The sequence below is a fragment of the Vidua macroura genome, chromosome 2 (genome assembly GCF_024509145.1).
Source record: "Vidua macroura isolate BioBank_ID:100142 chromosome 2, ASM2450914v1, whole genome shotgun sequence".
NCBI classification, from domain to species: Eukaryota; Metazoa; Chordata; class Aves; order Passeriformes; family Viduidae; genus Vidua; species Vidua macroura.
In genome coordinates this window covers 91643137-91664621 of record NC_071572.1, presented here as the reverse complement: position 1 = coordinate 91664621, position 21485 = coordinate 91643137, and the positions used below count along the sequence as shown (strand labels likewise).

Here is a 21485-nt window from a genome sequence, read left to right as displayed (position 1 = left end):
TATGCTATACCTGGTGTATCTGGGTGGGTAGCAGACTGCTTCTAAAATATGGCACTGACCATATATTTTCCTCAGCCTCCAGACAGTTGGCCCCTTTCTGTCCTGTCAGGAAGGATGCTTACACTCACCTCTTCACAGTACCCTGTAAATACCCAAGAGAGGCTTCACTACCTTTCAGCATCTGCGACCAGAGCTGTGTGTCCGGAGAAGGCCACGGGATAGGTCAGTACAATAGGTGACAATAAAAGAAACCCATATGGGTACCTTTTCCATATGTAGCAGTAAGATTAATGGAGGCTTTGAGCTTTGTTGGCAAATGAAAACCAGAAAGTGCCCTGCACTGCTTGGCCACACAAGTGAATCCCAAAGGTGATTGCTTCTCAATGACCTGCAGGAAACCTAGACAGCCTGACTGAGTTTATCTGGCCAGGAATGTGCTTTTGGATGGGCTGTCTGGAGAGGTGAAGGGACTGAGAAACAAAATAGATCGGCCAAGACCAGTGCTGCTGTTAGAGGTTAGTGAGGGGAGGGATTCCTCAGGCATCTGTGAAGAGCTATGATAAAGCTGATTTCTTTGGTTCCTTCCTGTGGCTCTGGGAAGGGAGCAGAGCTGAGCTGAGAATTTGTGAAGCACTGTTACCTCCTGAAGCTGAGTTTCTCTGGTACCAAGCTGAGTCCTGGACTTAGAATGAATCCCTGCCAGAAGCATTCCCTGCTTAGCATGCTTTGGCTCTAGCAGGTTGTTTCCTGGGTTATGAAGATGGCTAAATTGTTTACTGGTTCCTCTTCACCTCATGGACTTACCAGAACTGAGCACTGGAATTCCTTCAGTCCTGACTGACACTCCATCATGGACAGTTAGTGGGACTTCTGCTTATCTGTTGCTCCTGGGCAGGTTGCTATCCCTCAGGCCAGTGCAAGGGGCTTGTTAATCTGGGTGCCTGGATCTCTTTGTGATAGTGTGTGAAGCCCAGGGGTTCACACATGGCCTGCTCATGTGTGGTGTGGACAGAAGGTAAAGTGGCTGAGTACTGGTGTTTATCCAAAGCCTTCCTTTATGTATGAAGAAGGTGAGATAAGTTCTCCTGAAGTCTGCTACAAGAGGTCCGTTCTCCTTCAGCGTCTTTGTAGCTACTAAAGAGAAACAGAAGTGTAGTAAATGACAAATTCTGTGTGGGCAATCCCAGCACTGGGCAATCACTCAGAAGTCTAAAAATGAAGAAAAGTGTTAATATATTGCCGAACTGTCACTGTGCATAGCTGGAAGGTCAGCACCCTTGTAATTATGGAGAAGTGAAGCCAAGGGAAAAAACCAACATTAAGAAAAAGACATGATTGTTTTAAATTCTAACTACCTTACTGGGTGGTTTTCCTGCGAAGATGTTCCAGATGTCGTCTTGGCATAAATTAATCAATTTCAAAACATCTGCAGGGTTTCTTGGAAAACATGGAGTTTACCAGACAATGCTTATGCTCTCCTCAGCCCTTCTGGTTGATATGTTGATTCAGAAAGGGAATGAGGGTGCTTGCTGTTCTTACTGTCAAGAGTTCATGGACTGGAAAGTTGCTCAAAGTTGTTGCTCAACTCTTTTTTTTTTTTTTTTTAAAGAGCTCCAGTTATAAAGCAATGAGGCAGCCAAACCCTCTGGGACTGTGTACATGTGTGTGTTGGAAGAGTTGTCTGACTTGAAAACCTCCCCTTGTCCCTCCTCCTGACCCCCAAAGTGCAACCCATTGTACTGGGAGGTCAAATATTCAGCGTCTTGAGTGACAGGATCTTTAACAGCATCTTTTTCATCAGCGAGCCAAGTCATGTGCCCGCTTGTCTGTCATATCTGTACTCAAATTGCTTAAATATTGTTTCAGATGGGGACGTTTTAATCTGGATATGCAGAGAAGAGTGATGCTGTGGGGGGATGTATAATTGGCTCCCAGCAGAGCAGCAGTGGTGTGTGGGTTTTTACCTCTAGAAGTGTTACCATTTTCAAGTCCTATTAATGTCCTCTGGTAGTTTAAATACAGCATTGCATTACAGTGGAGTTTGTTTCCCTCTCAGACTGAATACAAATAAAGGTCATTTACTTGTATTTTTAGAAGGTTCAGAAAACTTAGACAATTTGTAGCTTTGAACAGCATTGTTGACTGTTGTATGTCTGCACAAAAATATTTCCAATAAACCTTTTATTAAAGCAATCCAGCAGACCGAGGCTTGTTTGTTTTATCCCCCTACAAGCTTTGCAGCAAGAGTTCCATGTTAAATACATTTGAGATTTAGTCTGCAAAGCTGTTGAATGGATTATTTTTATTTTCTTGTGGCCTTTTGGGTGTGTTTTAAGGGCCTGCTCGTTAGAGCAAGGCTTGAGTTCCTTTAATAGGTCTCAAATCGGGCCTCAAATACAAGGCTAGTATGACAAAATAAGAATGGTACTGATGAGCTGACAGCAGGTACTGGTATTCGAAGTGTCTTCAGGGGCAAAACTATCTTTTTATATAAGCTAGATGGAGAAAGATTCTTCTGCAAATGATACAAATGATAATCTCACCAAAGCTTCACCAAAATAAAGCTTGGAAGTCTTTTGTCCCAGTTAAGTCATGTAGACACAGCAGGGGAAAATTAAGCCCTAAAAACCCTCCCTGGCCTCCTTACATGCAGCTAATTTTGCAAGAGGCTTTTTTAACATGGGGCGTTCAGGCTCCTGAGTCTGAGGGTGAGCATGGTCTGATAGTGCATGCTCGTGTTGCCAGACCTGGAGAATGACTCTGGAGGTCCCTGGCCTCAAGCAAGAGTGGCAGCAGGAAGCACCACACGAAGGCTCTCGTGTCCCCAGTAGCACTGCATCCATACGTGCCGGGGGACACCTGGCACCGACTCAGGAATGGGACTCAAGTCATGGCTGAAGTTAAATTTGCACAAAAAGGTTGGTTGGCCTTACTTGATTTTTGGTGACCGTGGGGAACATGTACTGTCAGATCCCTATAGAAAATGAAGAGATCCCTTTATCCAAATACTAATAGATGCTGGAATTAAACAGATTTTATCAGGAACAAAGTGCATATTTATATATAGTTTGGCTAAAATTTTCCCCCTTAGGGTGCTATAACTTGAGGAATAGGATTTTTCCTAATAGATTGCCGACAGAACCAGTTTTAAAAGCGTAGAGAGACTTTTTTACAACAAATTATTTCTGGATTTTCTTTTTTAAATCGTGGAACAGAAAGAAGGTGTAAGCCAAATCTCGCCTCTTCCCTTGACAAGTCATTGCTTGAGCACATTTCAAAACATTTTTATCCCAAAAGTCAGACCAGTATCTGCTTTTCCTTTGCAGGGAAATTAAAAAGAGAGTGATGAACTTGTGTATCCCTGTTCTGCTGGAGTAAATGCCTGCTCCTTCCCTGGGCCTCCATAGCTGCAGCCCAGCCTGCAAGCATGTAGCAGCAGGAACTGTGCTGTTTGTAAAAGCTTCTCACACATCTGGGCAATCAATTATGCCAAAGTAAAATTGATGATAAACTTAAATAAGCCTCATTCAGTTGGTGGTGGGAGAACTGGATGCTCAGCCAACTGCTCCCCACACTGTTGTCTGTTGTACAGCGCACTAAAAAGGAAATTATTCTCAGAATTGTTAAACATAATGGATTGCTGCTTAAACCCCTTATTAGATATATTAGTTGACTAATCACCTCAGAGACTTTCCCTCTAACAGTCTGACAGGCAAGGCTGTGAGAGAGCCTAGAGCTCATGTCCCAGAGCCAAATATTTCCTGGAGCAGCTGCTAAGTCTGTTGACGGCAGTCTTCGGTGCCTCATACCAGAACAAAGAAGAATCAAAGTCCCTAAACCTGTAGATTAATGCTCAAGTCTGAAATGGGAGCATTAAAAAATAAAAGTGTAACTGAGAAAGGTCCGGCTGAGGAATGTTAAGCAAGATTTCAGAAACATAATCCCTTTTAGTGAGTGCTGCTGTGGCAGTACCCGATGACCAGCCCTCCCTCCAGCACAGCCCCGTGCCTCTTTGAGTTCCCTCAGCATTGGGGGTGCAGCAAGTCCTCAGAAACACAGAAGGAGCAGTGAGTTTCCTCCTCAGCAGAAATACAGGACTGCAGAGAAACGAGGCTTTAAAAATCCCTGAAAGACACTGCTGGTTTGTGGCTGTCTACACTGATGAGGAGTGGGCTGTGTCCCAGGTAAGGGAATGGTGAACAGTGCTGGTGAGACCTTGCTGCAGTGGCCATGCCCAGCCAGGACATTCCCCATGAGGAAGCTCTAAAGACAGTGGGGTGATGGTTGAAGAGGTGGTCATGGTTCCCCTCTGTATTTCCCTTGGTGTTTGGTGCTGCCCCTGTGAGGGTGTCATGTCGGAGTGGTGAGGGCACTGAGCTTCCTGGGTCACACAAAGCAGCCCTCAAGTGAAGAAGCTGCAACCTTTCAGGGCAGATTGGAACTTAAATCCTGCAGTGGTGAGTCTGGGAGCCTCAGCTCTCACAGCCACCTTGTCTGATGGCTCAGCTGGCACTGGCCTACAGCCTCATCAAAAATGTGCAGCACAGCTGTCACAGTAAACCAAGACTGCTTTTTTGGTCCTGTGGAGCTGCTGGTACTTGTTGGTATCTAGTACAGGATGCAGGAGCACCCCCCAGTTCCTTGGGAGAAAAGGACTGGAAGAGAGGGATTCTGGGCTGGGTTTGTATCTTGTGCTGGGTTTGTAACTGTGCTGGTCCCTCTCACTCCCTTTCTCCACACTGTGGAAGGAACTGCCTGTAAGCTCCTGAAAACATGTCTTAGTCCATAAAAAAACCACAGTGTGATCTTAGTGCCAGCTCATTTGGATGTGCCAGGTATCAGAGCTTGAGCTGCCTACCGCTCTCAAAACTGCTAACTAAATCCTGTGCAATGACTGTATGTATTTGCCCATCCACAGTGAGGGTGGGCTTCAGCTTCAGCTTTTAAACTGGGAGCCTGATTCTGACTGCACAGTAAATCTACAGCAGTTGCTTTTGCTTTGCAGCAATGCAAATTGAGAATAATTTTTCCCCCATAATGAGATATTTACAATCATGCATAGACTGTCTGATTGTGTGAAGTCAATAGGATTCTGTCTCTCAAAAGCAAATATTGAGGGAATTAGCAACTGCATAAGCCAATATTTACCATTTGGGTACTGAATCATAGCAGAGACTGCACAACACACCAACATCCTCATCTTGTCATGCAACAAGTCAGACCTGCCCTATTGCCAGCATCTGCAGCACCAGTGAGCTCTGGGAAGTTTGTGGCCCAGCTAAGCTGGGCTTTGCACCCAGCAGAATCAAACACTTTGCCACATTGTCCCCATCAGCTTTCAAAGCTCTTCCTAAATCTGATGGAAGGAAACATAAGTACCCCACCCCTGGAAGCGTTCAAGACCAGGCTGGATGGGACACTGAGAACTAGACTATCTTTAAGGTCCCCTCCAAGCCAGCCAATTTTTTATAATCTTGTGAAGCTGCTCAGTATCTTGGAAGGGAGATAGAGAAGTATTTTTTATTTTATCGCTGCATTATTTTTTGACATGATGCTCAATTGCCCTGGTTTAATAGCATTGATGGGATCCAAAGTAGTGCCTTTCTGCTTTATTTTTTTTTCAAATTAACCTAGAGAAGCAAACCAGGGTGGGCCATGCCCTGAGCTGGTTCAGCACTATACATGAGGAAGGCTTGGTGGAAAGCAATTTACCTGTTGAATTAAACATTTTTCAGCTTGATGTATCACTGTTTGCCTTGATTTTGCTGGAGGTTTTCTGAAGGACTGATAACAGCCAATAAGGGACTATTTACTTGAAAGTAAAGGATGATCAGGTTTAGGAGAAAGATGTTATTGCTATTCTTTCTTGAATGTTTGAAATCTCTTTTTGCTGTTATAAGCCTAAACAGTGTCTCTGCAACAGCCTGTGATGGCAGACAAGATTTCAAGGTTTCAGGTGAGTTTTCTTTTGTATTTCCTGATGTGTTATGGACAATGCAAACAGAAAGCAATATGTGTCCTTGGTGAGCTGGAAGTGCCCAGTGCAGAAAGTGACTGCTTTGAGTTGTTACCTGCATGGCTTCATCTCATCAGAAATAGCCACTGGAACTGATCAATATTAAAAATAAAGTCAACTAACTTTCTTTTGACAAAGACAGCAGCTAGTACAATGCTGGAGGCACTTGCAATCTGAGAGCTGTGAGTCATGTTACACTCCAGAGAGGTTTGTCTCCCCTCTTGTAATGAAAATCAGAGAGTAAGAGGATACTTGGCCTCTTGCACACCTAGCAACTTTTCAGCCATGCCTAGTGGAATGTTTGCTGCCTTGCTCTCGGTATTTGGAAGATGTCACCTTTGATGTTAAGTGGGAAGGTATTTTCCAAATGAAGCTGTGCCTCTGCCCATGAACCAGATGCCCCAGATGTTCCCATCCGGCACAGCTGCCCCTACAAGAGGTCTGGCTCATCAGGGACAAGCAGGAGATGGAAATGACACGAGGGAAAACGTTGCAAACAAGCCAGCATGGAGAAGCTGGAGTAGGTTAGAGGTGCAGGGTCACAAGCCAGGTGAAAAAGGCCTGGGGTCAGGTCAGTGTGCTGAGATTTTCCAGGTATAAAGGACAAATTAGGACAGCATTTCTGTGGTCAAATCAGAGAACCAGTAAGTGTTAGCACAGTGTCCTATGCCAACCCAGGCCACACAGGAAGGGGAACTCTGCAGCAGGGGGAGAAAATCCATCCCTGTGCCATGGCTGTAGTGGTTTCCTGGGGAGGGGCAGGGGGGGAACCTGTGTCTGGGACTGGGTGTCCCCCAGGAGTTGGGGGAACTGGCACACCCCAGGGTGCTGAGACATGACATCACCTGTGCCACCCTCACCTCCAGGATTTGCTGTGGACATGCCAGCACTATATAGTTTTTGGTGCAGAGCAGCCAGACAACAGTGTTGGCTCACTCGAGGCCTTCTCACTGGAGCCCACACTGGTATTTTGTGGCACATGGCCAAGCACGATGGGCATATCCCCATTGCTGAGACACAGGAGGCTGTTACAGCACCAGTGACCGGTGTTATCTGAGCATTCAGGCTGCACAGAAATACTGTCACAAGGATTAAATGCTCTCCTATGGGACAGGGGACACTCTGAGCCTCCAGGGTGGACAGGGTCTCATGGAACTGGCTTCACTCAGTGTAGATGGGGAAGGGGAGAAAGGATGTCACAGGCTTATGTGATTTGTTCAGTCCATTTGCAAGTGATCCTGGGCAGGAAAATGTTGCAAACCCCACTGAGGACAGAGAATTATTACAAAGGGACCTACTGAGAAGCGCGAAATAGGAGGAGGAAACAATAAAATGAGATTCAGCTTGGAAAAATAGAAGGGAATACATGTGGGGAATAATGTTTATTAATAACTTCAGTGGGAGGAAAAAAGTAGAAAAGCAGAAAATTGGAAGGGAGAAGAGCCCCAGCAAGACCAAAAACGAGCAGCAAATGAGACATTTTGCAAGGGAGGTGCTGAGGTTAATGTGCTGAGCTGAGACCTGCTCCCTGGCTTGCTCCTCTTGGGCATCGTGGGCCACATGTGAGCACTGGCCCCGAATTACACCAACCTCCACTGTCCTCTGATGACCGTGCACAGCTGGTGGCAGCTGTACAGGGCCACACAAGCCCCTGCTTGTCTACCCTGTGTGTCCTCTGATGTGCCCAGCTCAGAGGGGAGACATTCCAGAGTGTTTCTCCACGTGTGTGCTGGGAGGGGATCCTGTTGCTGGCGATGGTTTCTTGCTCCTCTCTGCGTGGCTGAGTGGTTTGGGCACGGGATTGCCTAGAGCCACCTCGGGGCACCGCTGTGCCCACAGGTCCCCTTGTGAGGATGCCACCAGCCTGGTGGTGTGCACTCGGGGCCAACCAGCACCAGCCCAGCCTGTGTAGAGTTTGCTGGCTTTTCTCCACCCTCACCACTGCTTGCTGTGCACACAAACTCTGGCACGGCACAAAAAGAAAACAACTGCCAAGGGCAAAGAAACTCCCCAGATAAAAATACAAGAAAAAGCTTGAACACAAATTGTTGGCCTCCCCTGCTGCGCAGTAGTCGTCACCTCAGCACATCTGCTCCAAGCCATGGCTGACCCCCTCCTTCCCTGCCAGCTTTCTGCTTCCAGCCTTGCTACTTCACCTCCCCCAAACACTAGGAAGCTGTGGCATTTTGGAATGTGCTACATAGAGCCTGACCAAGGCAATGTTTTTCCCAGATAGTTATTCCCTACTTTTTTGAGTCATAAACATCCAGATACAACAATCACTCAATTTCCTCTCTGTGCCCTTTTGGCTCCTCTAGCCACCCACCTGCCCACAGAGTGCAATGCCAGCATCACCAGCAGCAGGAAGGAGCAAACACCAGGAAAGCAAAGTGGCCTCATCCCAGACTAAGCTATGCCCCCTGACACAACGGGGCTTTGGTTCTGGTCTCACTTCTGAGGATGGAGTTTGCTGTAGCAAGAAGGGTCCCCATGCAGAGGACAGCGGGGACAGCACAGCCGCATACTGAGAGTTATACACTCAAAATGCTCAGCTGGTAACTGTGAATCCAACTGAACCCAAAATCCTCAGAAAATGCCATTTGCTGCAGAGTATTTGGCATTCTTTGAAAAGAGGGAGCTTGATGAGCCCACAGGCTCTGGCCCATCCTGCTCCCACCACTCCTCCCCACCTGAGAGGTGAGGGATGCCCATCTCAGCTGATTCTCAGATGCCATCTCCCTGTGCCCCTTCTCCCCAAACACATTCCCTCAGAACATGCCCCACTGCAGCACGCTGTTCAGACACATAAGTTGTTCAGTTTACTGTTATTCTTTAAAAACACAGCAAAAAGCTCAAACTTTTAGTTTTGCCAGTCTGGAGAGGTGGGCTGGTCAGATGTTCTTTTGGAGACACAGGAAAACAAAGCATTAACTGAAAAAATAAAACTCTATGACAAAGCAAACAAAACCAAAGTCACACCATAAAGTATTTATTAAGAAACAAAGGGGGCTTTTTTCTTCAGTTGTAAGAAACACTTTAAAGCAAGTGCTCTTTCAGAGATTTAAAAGCTATATCAAATGGTAACATTGGTTTTACATTATTGTACATGACATTAAAAAAAACACCACATCTCACAAAATTCCTTTTATTAGAACTCGGGTTTCTCTGCCTTCAGTTGTAAATTAATTTCTACAGACTTAAATTTAACTTATTCTTTTTTTTTTTTTTTTAACAAGTAAACAATATACAAAGATTCACCTGAATTCCATAGGTCAGAGGAGGTGTCCTTGTCAGGGCCTGTGCAAGGCAGGCAGTGGGGGGGAGCTGACTTGGTTCACAGGGGGACATGGTCACAACCACAGGACCAGGGCTCACCCAGGGCCAAGCACGTCCTGCCCCTGGGGAAGCACAGGCAGCTGCCCCTGTGCCTGATGCCAGCTCAGTGTGACCCCACTGCAACGTGGGCAGGTAGAAACCTATACCCCCAGAGACCAGAGAGTGCAGGGGGTGCTTCAGAAGCCTGGCAGCACCCAGCTCTAGAGCACCCACTGCCCTGAAGATCCCCGAGCACCAAGTTGTGCAGCATCCAACACCTCCAGCAGCCGGGCGCCGCCTTCCCAAAGATACCCAGCCTGGTGGGAGAGGAAGCCAGGTCTCACAAACCAATCTTTCTGTCCAGATCCTGCACACTGACTGGGAGATCACAGCCAGGAACAACAGATCTGGGATAAATTACCTATTCATTTCCCCATGTCAGTGGCCAAACCATGGCTGCCTGCTGCAGACTGCCTGTGTGTGGCGTGTTTATGAGTAAACCATTGGGTTTGGCAATGCATCTGCACCTTCTGTGTCATTTCAAAACAGACGTAGGAAACATAGCATCACAGTTATTGCTACATATTGATACAGTATCAGACAATAAGAAACCTTTTGTCATCACTGGTCTGGCTACAGTAATTGCTTGGGTTTTGCACAGGGCCTCAAGTCTTCTGCAGCACTGTTTGGCTGAGGAGCAAATGGATGGAAAATGCAGAGGCTACATTTTTTAAGAGACAAAACCAGCCTCAGTTTGCTGCATTTGGGGTGATATAATTAGAATGATCTGATTGTTGCCTCTTCAACCTGGAGAGGTGTTTTCCCCAGATGAAGCAAAGCAGGACAAAGCCAACAGCTCCAGTGTAAAAAGTGTCCCTCCTGTCTGCATCTCACCACCTCCATGACCTTTGTGACACCACAAGCACCTTTGTCCCTTGGTTGGGCCTTTTTCCTTATTTTTAAATACAGCTGTGCCTCCCTAGTCCCCTGCCATGGGTAAAGAAAAAAAGGGGATAGATTTCAAACCTCCACCAACCCATTCACATCCCAATTGGATACTGTATAACACTCTCCCACTCCCACAGGGTAGGGCAGGGGACTCAGAATGGGCTCAGGGGGGACAAGATAAAGTCCATTTTCCTACAAGGCATACTCCAATGCAAGTAGGCTTTGGGGTGACACCTTCGTGGGCATTCACACAGATTTCCTGTTTCATGGGAAGTGAGGTTAAATCAGGCGTATTTGAATCACAGTCTGACCTTTCTCTGCCAAGGAAGGTTCAGTTCAGACACTGCCAGCTGTACCAAAAGCTTTGCTGAGTGTCACAAAGAGCAAGCACCTCATACCCTGGTTTTAGTAAAATGTTCACAAAGATAAAATCTGTGCAAACCACTACTGGGTCCTGATCTTGACACAAAACCAAATCAAGAAGGGTTTCAAGTGCACTGGAAAGAAGAGCAGAATAATTCACTCTTCCAATTCCTACATAATACAAGGAAAATTGGTCTTTGCAAGACCAAGCTTCTGGTGACATTTCACCCCAAAGAGGGTGTGTGTAAGAAGCCACGGCGGCTGGGCACACAGGGATTGCACTGCTCAGCTCTTAGTTGTGATTGTCTGTAAAGAAATGGGAAATGTCATTATGGAGCTGAGAGCAGAGAGGTTTCTGAAGTACTGCGGTCTTGTACAGTGTAACAAAACTCTTTCTACAATTAATTAGGCAAATACTTGTGACCATGTCATACCTGAAGGGCACTTTACGGCTCTGACATTTATCTCATGAGTACAGTGATCTGAAATACATATGCATTTCCAGCGTAATCCTTCGCCGCCGTAAATCACGTGCTGGAATGAGAGCGTATCTGGCAACGTTAATTCCAAGATATCATCCTTACAGTTCCTGGCAACAGACCCCGATGAAAATAAATGGTTTATAAACACTGTCTGACATGCATGAGCCTTTCCAAATTATTTACAAGTGATGTTCTGGGAGCTTTGTTCCAAGGAAGTATTTCTCCTCCATTCAGTTCAGATATTAAAACTGGCTGGGTGGGGATGAGGAGGGGAAGGCATCAGCGCTACACAGTCACAGCTGGGTACATCTTCTGCTCGCTGTTGGTGTGTGGGAAGGGAGACTGGATCTGCCTGTAGCCGCTCTGCAGGCCGTCCAGGAAGGGGGGCACCGGGGTCAGTGGCATCGAGTCGTGCTGCATGGCGTAGCCCACGTACTGCGGGTGCAGGTACTGGCCCTGGTGCGGCACGATCTGCGTGGCCTGCTGGCAGTTCAGCACTGAGAAGTTCGTGGGCATGTTGACGTAGACATTATTCATGGTCCCTTCTGGCAAGCAGCAGTTGGTCTGGGACCTTGTCGGTGGAGCTCTGGCCCCCGAGTTGGCGCTGGAGCTGGAGCTAGCAGCCGTGCTCGACTGGCGGGAGGAGGAGCCCCGGGAGGTGCTGGCACTTGGGATCATGGGGATCGTCTCCATCAGGCGGGTGCCTGCAGGGGCTCGACTCTGCTGGGGCTCCTGCTTGGGCCGCAGGCATCTGCAGCAGCAAGCTGCCACTAGTGACCCCAAGATGATGAAAGCGACAAATACAGATCCCACGATAAGGAACGGCACGTAGATGGGCACTGCAACACAAGGAAAACATTGTCAGTGTAGGCCAAGGACAATCCTCGGCAGCTCCAGCTGAAGTCCCCTCTCATGCAAGCAGAGCCCACTTCCTCCCAGCACAGGTCAATACAAGCAGAGCATTTTATACCAGAATGATGAAAAGGGCTGTTAAACCCAGTGGCTTAAGTTTCCCTCCTGTTGATGGTGGTCTAGTTCACTGCTTCACATTTAATCAAATTGTCTCAGATATGTCCTACTATAACAATCAGCCACAATACAGCTGGGTTTGAACAGTGCCTTAAGGAGATACTGTGGGGCAGGATCCCTCCTGAGGGCTCAGGATCACAGGGTAGTCGAGCCCTGGTGCCACATGACATCCCTCTCCATTACCAGCCCACTCTGGCTGTTGTCAGCCTGCTGGGGCAGGATGACAGCCAGGCAGTGACCAGACAGTGACCTGTAGTCACAGGCCTTCTGACACCCCAGAGCCTGGGGATGAATGCCCACCTGTTCTGCACTTCAGCCCTGGTTTAGGGAGAAACCACAGAGCAGGTGGTGCAGAGACAGCACCATGCTCCAAAGGGGCAGCATTCCTCCTTGTGAGGCCTAATGAAGGGACATCAGGGCAGGAGGACTGAGGGTGGGCAAGGGGTAGGAGCAAAAAGTATGGATGATGCTCATTGGTGGCATCAGGAGCCACCACAGATGGTACACATCAACCTTGGAAGAATCTGGGCTGTGTGTACAGATTTCACAGAATACACCTGAGTCAGAAAGGACGCACAAAAATCGAGTCCAACTCTTAAGTGAATGGCCCATACAGGGATCTGACCCACAATGGTCCTTTGACTGAGATAATCCATTCTGGAGTCCCAGGGAAAAAGCTTTTTTCTCTGCCTCAGTAAGAAATCTGCATGGATATATCCACAAAAAACAAGGGGAAGGTGTCTCCCTTCAGTGCTTGTGAATGCTCCCAGCAACATGCCTGGAGTCCATCATTTCCACCAAAATCTGGCAGCTCCAAGACCCAGGCATGGCTACGGATCCCTGCTTGACCCTGTCTGACCCTGCTAAGGCAGCCACTGCTAATGACCTGCAAGTTAATCAGTGCCAGCACAGGGCAATGGCTCCCAAACCTGCAAAGCAATAAATTTTAAATAAAAAAATTGTTACAAAAATGCATTGTTCTCAGAACTGCAAAGGGAGGGGGGTTATCTGTCTGCTCAAGTCAGAATACTTCCTGGCACATGAAGCGAGTTATAACCAAAAGGCCACTTTTCTTCCATCACCTTAGTACTTTTAAACAAAAGGCTGTAAAACATTATCTCCACTTCTGCGCTTGGCGCTACAGCAGCCCTTGAGCAGGTGCACACTCTTGCTCCAAGAGTGTAACGTGCAAGTTTTCCAGGAGTAAATCTGTCCTAATTATAACATCACTTCAGGCTACTTCTCCCTCACTCAGCATGTGTGGATGGCAGCAAGGGTGCTGGGGAGCCACCGGGGCTTTTTAAAACAGCAGTAGAAAGACTTGAGTTTATCCTTGAAATTCAATCTTGTAAAACTAGTCCTAAGTGGGGATATCAGAGCTGAAAGAACATACACAATTACAGTGGGGACCAGCCAGAGTCCTTTTGAGATATCCTCTTACTTTTTCTGATCTACTCATACGGGTTGTCTCATTTTTCCTTGCCTTTTCAATGGGGAGCTCAACCATGGCTGAGGAGCCCGTTCAAAGTGGCGGTAGAGCTGTGCCAGGCCGAGACGGCTGGCCGGGACTCAGGGGAGTGGTGTCACCTGCTCTGACAGAGACGTGGCTGGGATTTCCAGCAGTAAGGGCGGGAAAGGCAGGCCTTCGGCTTGGGCACTCCTCCCCGTGTAAGAGCGGCCGCCGGGCCCGGCCAGCGCCGACTCCGTCCATCCTGCCCCACGACTCGACGGAGGGGGAACCGGCGGCAAGGGGGGAAGGGGCGGGCAAGAAGATCGCCGCAAACCCGCGACGGCTCCCGTGGAGCCGCCGAGCCGGAGACACCCTCGGAGCCATCCGAGCCGAGCCGAGGCCGCCTCACCTGCCGCGCCGTCGGGGCCGTCCTTGCCGGGGCGGCCCGGCTCGCCGCCGCCCTGCCGCCGGTCGTTGTCGCAGGCGCCCTGGTCGAGGCGCGCCTCGGCGCTGGAGCAGCAGTACCGGAGGGCGCAGCTGCCGCAGCAGATGGTGGCGTCGCCGCCGTCGAAGCGCTCGGGGCACTGGAAGCCGTCCCGCCAGCCGCCCTGCCCATCCAGCCAGCCGTGGCAGTACTCGCCGCTAGCCGCGGCCCCCGCCGGCAGCAGCCAGCCCAGCGCCGCCAGCAGCAGCCAGCCCCGCATGGCGCCGCCGGGGGGGGCGGCCGCTCCGTCAGGGCCCCCCCGCGCCGGGGCAGCGCCGCCCGGCCCCCCGGGGCAGGCAGCCGCCGCGCTGCGGGGACTCTGGCCGCAGGTCCCGCCGCCACCGCCGCCGCATGCCCGGGGCCGGCCCGCGGGGTGCGGAGCTGCCGCCCGGGGCGCACCGGCGGAGCCGGGGGCGCCGCTAATGCGCTCTCGCTCCCCGCCGCCTCGCCGCGCCCGCCACCTCCTCCGCGCCCATGGGCGAGGGACGGCGGGAGCCCGCGATCCTCCCACGGACTGAGCGGAGCGGGTCGGGCGCACCGAGCCCACGCCGCGCCGCTCTCGGTGCGCCCCGTCCGGCGCCGCGGCCGCTCTGCGCGGGGGGCGCCGCGCCCGCACTTATAGGCGGTGGGGCGGCCCGGCGCGCATGCGCCCGCCCCGCCCGACGGGGCGGTACCAGCGCGCGGGCGGGCGGGGGTCGCGGCGCTGGCCGGAGCGGGGGGCGCGGGGGGCGGCCGCCGTCCCGCCGGGCACCGCCGCCCAAAACAACCCGACGCCGTGTATTTGCCTCACCGCTTCTTAAAAGTGAGTGGCAGCCGGAGGCCGGGCACAGGGATGCACCTTCAGCTGCTGAAGTGTCAAGAAAATCTGTGGTTTCTCGTTCCCTTGTGAGACAGCTGTCGTGACACCAACCACAACTCTGAGTTACAATGCATTGCATCGAGTAAAAAAAAAAAAAAGTACTTCTTTTAAGAAAAAGGCACAAACACGGGAGCTCTGATAAGTGGCACTTGTTCTAAATTCCGCTGTAAAGGCAAATCACTGGGAGGAAGATGACTGCAAAGTGTTGTGTATTTCTCTCACTCCTTCAGGCTTTTCTTCTTCAACTTAGTTATTGTCCTTCTCCCTCCATTCTTCATCCCCTCTTTTGTTCTCATTTCAGCCAGTCTTTGACAGCTACGGGCTTTCACTGAGCTGCTGCTCTGGAGCACCAGATTCTGGTCAAATTAGGGACCAGGTAAATGCTTTCTGCCCCTTTAGCTTCACTGCTGCTCCCAGTGAATTCTTTTCCAGCCGTGGCCGTTCTGCAGCTTATCCTATGGCCAGAGCTGTGCTGCTGCAAGGGCAGGGTGTAGAGGTGGTTCCCACACACCTCATGCCTTACCTACCTCAGAGAGAATTAGTAATCCGGAGCAGCTAACCTTTGGAAAAGTTTACACTTACCAAGATGGAAATGGGGCTGCAGCACGACAGGTTATTTATCACCCAGTCAGTGCAGCTGGGTGGATGAGAAGAAACTTGCAGTGATTCAACTGATGGGGTCTGAGATGCTCCATCTCAAAACCTCAGTAGCAGCTCCCCGGAGCTGTCAGCTCCAGCACGAGGAGCCCTGGGCAGTCCTGGGCAGTGACAGATTTTGTACACTCAGCCCATGTCCCCCACAGCACCCATTGCTCAAGACACCCCCATCAGCGATGGGGCATGGGGAGGGAAGGGGATTGCCTGGGGAAGGAATTAAAACCATGAGCTCCTGCCAGTGACCTGTCTTTGGATGTCTGGCAGCCACAAGTGACAGCACAGCAGTTGTTAAATGCCTACATTCACAGAGGTCTTCCTACGAGATCATTTTCCTTAAATCTGGGTTAGACACACATTTTCGTAATAAGAAAAGCAGCTTCTTGATTCTTTTATACGTGGCAAGCAAAATACTTTCCCAGTCCCATCCTTTGAGTTGATGGTTCACTGATACTCAGTAAGGTGGTTGGTTCTCTTTCAATAGCAAAACCAGACTATGAGAAGAGAGGTTAAAACCAGACTATCTAATCTAATCCGTACTCCAAGCTAGGAGTCTTGATCATGACAAAATACCAGCATCAGATCCCCTGCAGAGATTATCTGTAACAGGTACTTTATATTCAAGATCAGTATTTGTCTCAACTTGCCTGGATAATAGCAGAGATAATAGTGTACCTCATTATCCTTTTGTGAAACTTAAAACATTTGGCACTTTGCAAAATGCTTTAGATCCTATTTAGCAATAGACTAATTAGTGAAGTTTGGGGTGGTTTGTTTCACTGTCTTTACAAGCTGATCAGGTAATTTCCCTATGATTAAAATTTAAAAGCACAAAAAAAATCCAGAACCAAAATATGATGTGGAAACACATTTTCCATATATTCTGAGACTTTTTCACTTGCTTTCCCGTGTCAAACAATCTCATTATATTAGTTCAATCTATTTCAATGTAAAATAAATCTATCCCAGATTTTGTAGGACACTAAACACATTACATCCCATCAAACTAAGCATAGGGCAGTTTTTAGATATAATTAAAATAACACATAGATGGTGGAGTGGGAAAAGATTTTTAAAGCCTACATGTGTTCAGTAATGACCACATAGTCTACAAATCTCTATTATCTGCTTAAACTTCCTTTTATTTTTTTCTACAAGTCTCTGAATTTGTAATACTACTACCAGGTATAGTTTTCTGAGGCCTGAGGGTCAGTAGAAATATTCTTTGGCATTGTCCAGCCAAATGCATGATCTCAGGAAAGTAAATAAAATGTTTTATTTTGGGAATTTGAAGAACTCACCTGCTGTTCTGCTAGTCCTGAAAAATTGTCTCTCTTAGAGCAGTGAAAATAAGACTTAAAAGCACTCCTGCTAGTTGTCTGAAACAGGTGAAGTGCATTTACCACATAATTTTTAACACTCTGAGCTGCAAACTGCCTGTGCAGCAGTGTAGGGGCTGAGTCCATCTACAGCACATTGCAGCATCTATAGGACCCAACGTCCAGCTGTGTGAGAGCAGTACCTGCACCCCTGCATGCCTGGGCACAGAGCTGTGGCACAGCTGCCTGTGTCACTGTCCAACCTGGACGCTGATCCTTGAAGGCAGAGCTGCTGTGGGATAATGGCCACCATATGTTTAAGTGGCTCTCTAACACTGGTATCTGCTTACCTTGTAAATTCATTCAGTCACTGCATTGACAGGCATTCTCCCTATTGTAACAAGGGCATTTTTGCTGTCTCTCTCCAGCTGTCTCTCTCCATATTACAGTCTCCCTCCAGATGGAAATTTTTCAAAAGTATTTCTGTGCTTTCAGAGCACGGTGCTCTGCTTTCCTAGGGCTGACATGCCTCTTGTGCTAAAGTTCTTTGCAAATACACCAGCTTGTACTTCAAAAAAGAAAACAGAAATAAGAAAGGCATGAAAAGAGAGATAATACAAAATAACATCTCTCATTCTGAACAGCTCCCAGTTCAAGAGAGGGAAAAATGAGGACACCCCACCTTGACTCTGAGCTGCTGAGCCATTCACAGCGAGGTACCACAAACATTTGTTGGGGCTGGCTGGGCCAGCGCACATTGGACAGGAAGGAAAGAGGACAAAGGATAAATAAGTGGAAACAGTAACAATAAGTAAGAAACAACAGTCACTATCCTCCCCTTTGGGTGTCTATCCTACAAATTCTCCAAGATAACACAGGAACACAGACTTCTTACCTTATTCTGTATCTCTGTTTTGGTTGGAGTCTCTCCTTGGGGTAGGAAAAGAAAAATGCTGTGACATGACTCTCCAAGCTGCCGTGAGCTTCTGTGGGTGTGTAAGTGGCTCTCACTGTTAGGGATGTTTTGTTTTCCCTATGGTATTTTCAACCCATGCTGTTGTAGCTTGTCACATTCCCTTGATGTTAAGAGAAAATACAAAACTGGCAGCAACTCTTATTCTCTTTTCTTTATGACCCATTGGTGATAATGTTTAGATGGCAGATGGATACTGTCTTCTTTTCACCTTTGGAATTTCCAGTTTCATTCTTGATGGTCTTGTCACTTGGGCACAAGTGAGATTATCTGCTTTCCATTGTCCAGCCTGGATGCCAAACAGGCATACATATACTTTCCCATTCCATTTAGCTCACATACCTACTGTTACATCATTAGTATCAAACAATTTTGCAACCTTAACAGGAATCTTGAAAATCTAGATTCTGGAATTGCTTTGGCTCTACTGTTGTGTCCACAACATTGCAGATCAGAATTGTAAATTAAACATAGCCTGAAGTCTTCAGCTAGAACTCATCATCATGGTACTATTGTTTAGATTACTTGGCATGTAAAAGGCCATGCTTACCACAAGAGATGGATTTTATTGCTTTTTGTACACTTCAACAGCAGAGATTCCTCTTCCTGGTAACACAAAATAAAGGAATTAATTCTGATCATGCAGAATTAAAACAGTTAATTTAAAAACAGTTTGTTTTACTGCTTGTAGGTTTTTTAAACTTAGAAACAAATCACCTTGGAGTTGAAATCCCTGCATCTTGTCCATTTATACTAGCAAAGTCACTTCTCAGGCAAAACTGTATTTCCTGCTGCTAAAGCAATGCCTTGCTGCCCCCATGTGAAGTTAGTGAGAAGAGTAGCATGACTGAAACTCCACTGTGGAGTTTGTATGGAGAACTGTTGAATTTGAGATTGCAATCCGTACTGACAGGTTATACCAACACAATTTCCCAGGTGAGGATAGTTACCAGAATATATGAGCTTACCTTAGTAGCCTTTTCTTCCCATCCTGGTTATTAGGTATCTTTTATACTAGTGTGCCTGTGGCAAGTATAATTTAAACACCATCACTACATTTAGTGGTGGAAACAGCCACTCCAATTGTGGTATTGATTACATAAGCTGGACTGGTTTTTATTTCTGCTTAGGGAACATATTTAATATCTGCATTTTAAAATACACGTGTACTCATAGCAAAAGGCTTTCTTTTATTGGCTCTCATTTCCTGGAGAATAATTAGATCAAGATGACCCAAGGGAATAAAAAAAAACCCCAGTCACAGAATGAGGCAAAGGATTGTAAAATGCTTTGAATGAAGGGATATGAAGTTAGCACACTCCTCAGGGGCTGGGCTGTGAATCTGCAGTGGCTGCAGCGGCACCGAGCACATCAGGAGGCACAGCTCAGCTCCTGCTGTGAGTGCTCGCTCTCAGCACACGCCGCAGTGACAGCCGGAATCAGTGCTGGCACCACCTTATCACAGCCGGCACAGACACCTCCCGTATCGCCCGTCTGGCTCCAAAATGCACCGCTGTCCTGATAACGGGGCTGGGGGATGCCGCTGAAGAGAGGTGAGCGGGTAACAGTACCTCCGAGTGCTGGGGGACATTTCCCTACAAATTCACGAGTGCAGGAGGAGGCTGTCACTCAGAAAACATCCCCCGGTTTCAAGACATCCCAGCCGGAGCAGAGCTTTAAGGAGCTTTGTTAGCATCGTCCAACTACTCAGACAGCCTTGATTAATACAAATGTCAGGCTCTTCTCTCTCGAGTCTTAGTGCATTGATTTTTGGAGCTTCCACTTGCTGCAGACACAACAGATTGCTGTATAATATATATAAGAGCCTGGATACAAAGCTGATGTGTACAGCTTCAAATTGAAAGGGATGCTGTTTCCTAATTGATTTATTACTTCTGCTCTAACCAGCCACTCCAGCCAGTAGGAAGAAAAGGAAAGAATTTTAGTTTTTTTTTTTTCCACTCCTCAGACAAAAACTAGACGAAGACTTACTTGTGGACTAAATCCATCATCCCACCGTCTGCCCTTACAGTAAGGCTGCCAATTTGACAATGAATTGTTATTAAAAAGTTATTTAAACTAAAAAAAGAAAACCCCAGGAAAGTACAGGAATTCTCCACATTCACACTTCAGTTTATGCCATGCAGAGCACAAAGCATGAGCATTTTATCAAATGCAGGAAGAGAAAACTAAGGAGATTTAAAACCAGAAATTTACTATTGTTCACCTTCTAATGCCTTAGTGCATTGGAAGTGCAAGGATCCTTAGTGCAAGGATTTAGGCACCATATAGCAGAAATAGCATCACTACACAGCTGTTGCCTTTTATTGTACTTTTTGCCTGTGCAGTGAAATCAGTGAGGTTCCAGCAAGAAAAAAAAGCACTTCTTATCTTCTCAACAGGTCCTAGTGCATCTAAATTTATATAGGGATTTATATAGGGATTATTACTGCAGACAGGCAAGAAGCAGCAACTTGTTGTGGAAAATTAACAATATTTATGAGAATATTTTCTAGATCAGGACATTTTTAATACTGCTTAGAAAGGAAGTAAAGAAGACTGTATTTGCCTGAATCATTCCTATTTTACTTGACAATTATCTAGCCTGGCAAAGAGGCTTTGGAACTTTGCCCCTCCCTCCACTTCCCAGGGCTAACTTTAAATGATACATCCCGCATTCTGCAACAGTGTTAGGTTTTTTTGTTACTATTTCTGTTACTGGTGGACTGATATCACCATCCATCTACCTGAGACCAGGATCTTACCCGCTTTTACTTTCTGCCCCTGTATTTTCCAGCAGCTTCAAAGCCTGGCAAGCCCTGATGCCACCCCAATGTGGGTATCACCATGACAGAGCAACAAGCACCAGCTGCTGCAGCACTAGAAATAAGTAATGGGGAGAAGTGATGGTGAAGGTGACAATTCTCAAGTGTAAAACGACAAATTACTCAGAGGACCATTTCTAGCTAAATATTTGCACTAATAAAGTATAAATTGAACCTAATATGCCTTTGTATTAGACCTACATCTCCACTACAGAAATTAAATTTCAACAACCTGCCACAGTCTTCCTGCAGTTCCAGCCACTTTTTCACATCCCCAGTATAAGCGGGAGGTTGCTATTGGCACTGACAGCATCATCACACCCAATGCCAACATAAGAAATGTTAAAAGCCTTCCCTCTTTGGTCTCAGGGCAGTGCTCAGCATCAACTTCTCTTTAACAGCACGGGATCAGATAAGAGCTTTGCTCTGTGGTACACACCACACAAGCTTAGCTAGCAGCCAAAGGTCTCCCCGTCCCTGGGAATGAGGCTTGCTTCTGGTTTGGCTGCTGGAGGTATGTGAACATCTGCCTGCTCCTTAGTCAGCAACTAAATAAAATAAGATAAAAGACAATTCCTATTTGAGACTGACATAATGTGCATTACTAAGACTGGTTTCCGTGGCATTAAGGCTGGCACCTTCCTCATCACTTCTGTCCATTCACTTTGTCTGACCCAGTGCTACATTAGAACCCCCGTAGTTGTTAAAGGAGGCAACACTTTCGAGAGCTGTGCCACACACAGCTGCACCAAACAAAGGCAGCACAGT

General features: G+C 47.5%; 1 protein-coding gene across 1 annotated transcript; it reads right to left on the bottom strand.

The window, feature by feature from the left end:
- Positions 1-8989: 8989 nt before the first annotated feature.
- SHISA2 (shisa family member 2) lies at positions 8990-14307 on the bottom strand. Its single transcript, XM_053969811.1, has 2 exons — positions 14013-14307; positions 8990-11963 (listed from the first exon to the last, which is right to left on the bottom strand). The coding sequence occupies exons 1-2, from the start codon at positions 14305-14307 to the stop codon at positions 11410-11412; spliced, it is 849 nt and encodes a 282-aa protein (XP_053825786.1). The 3' UTR covers positions 8990-11409.
- Between the last annotated feature and the right edge of the window lie 7178 nt (positions 14308-21485).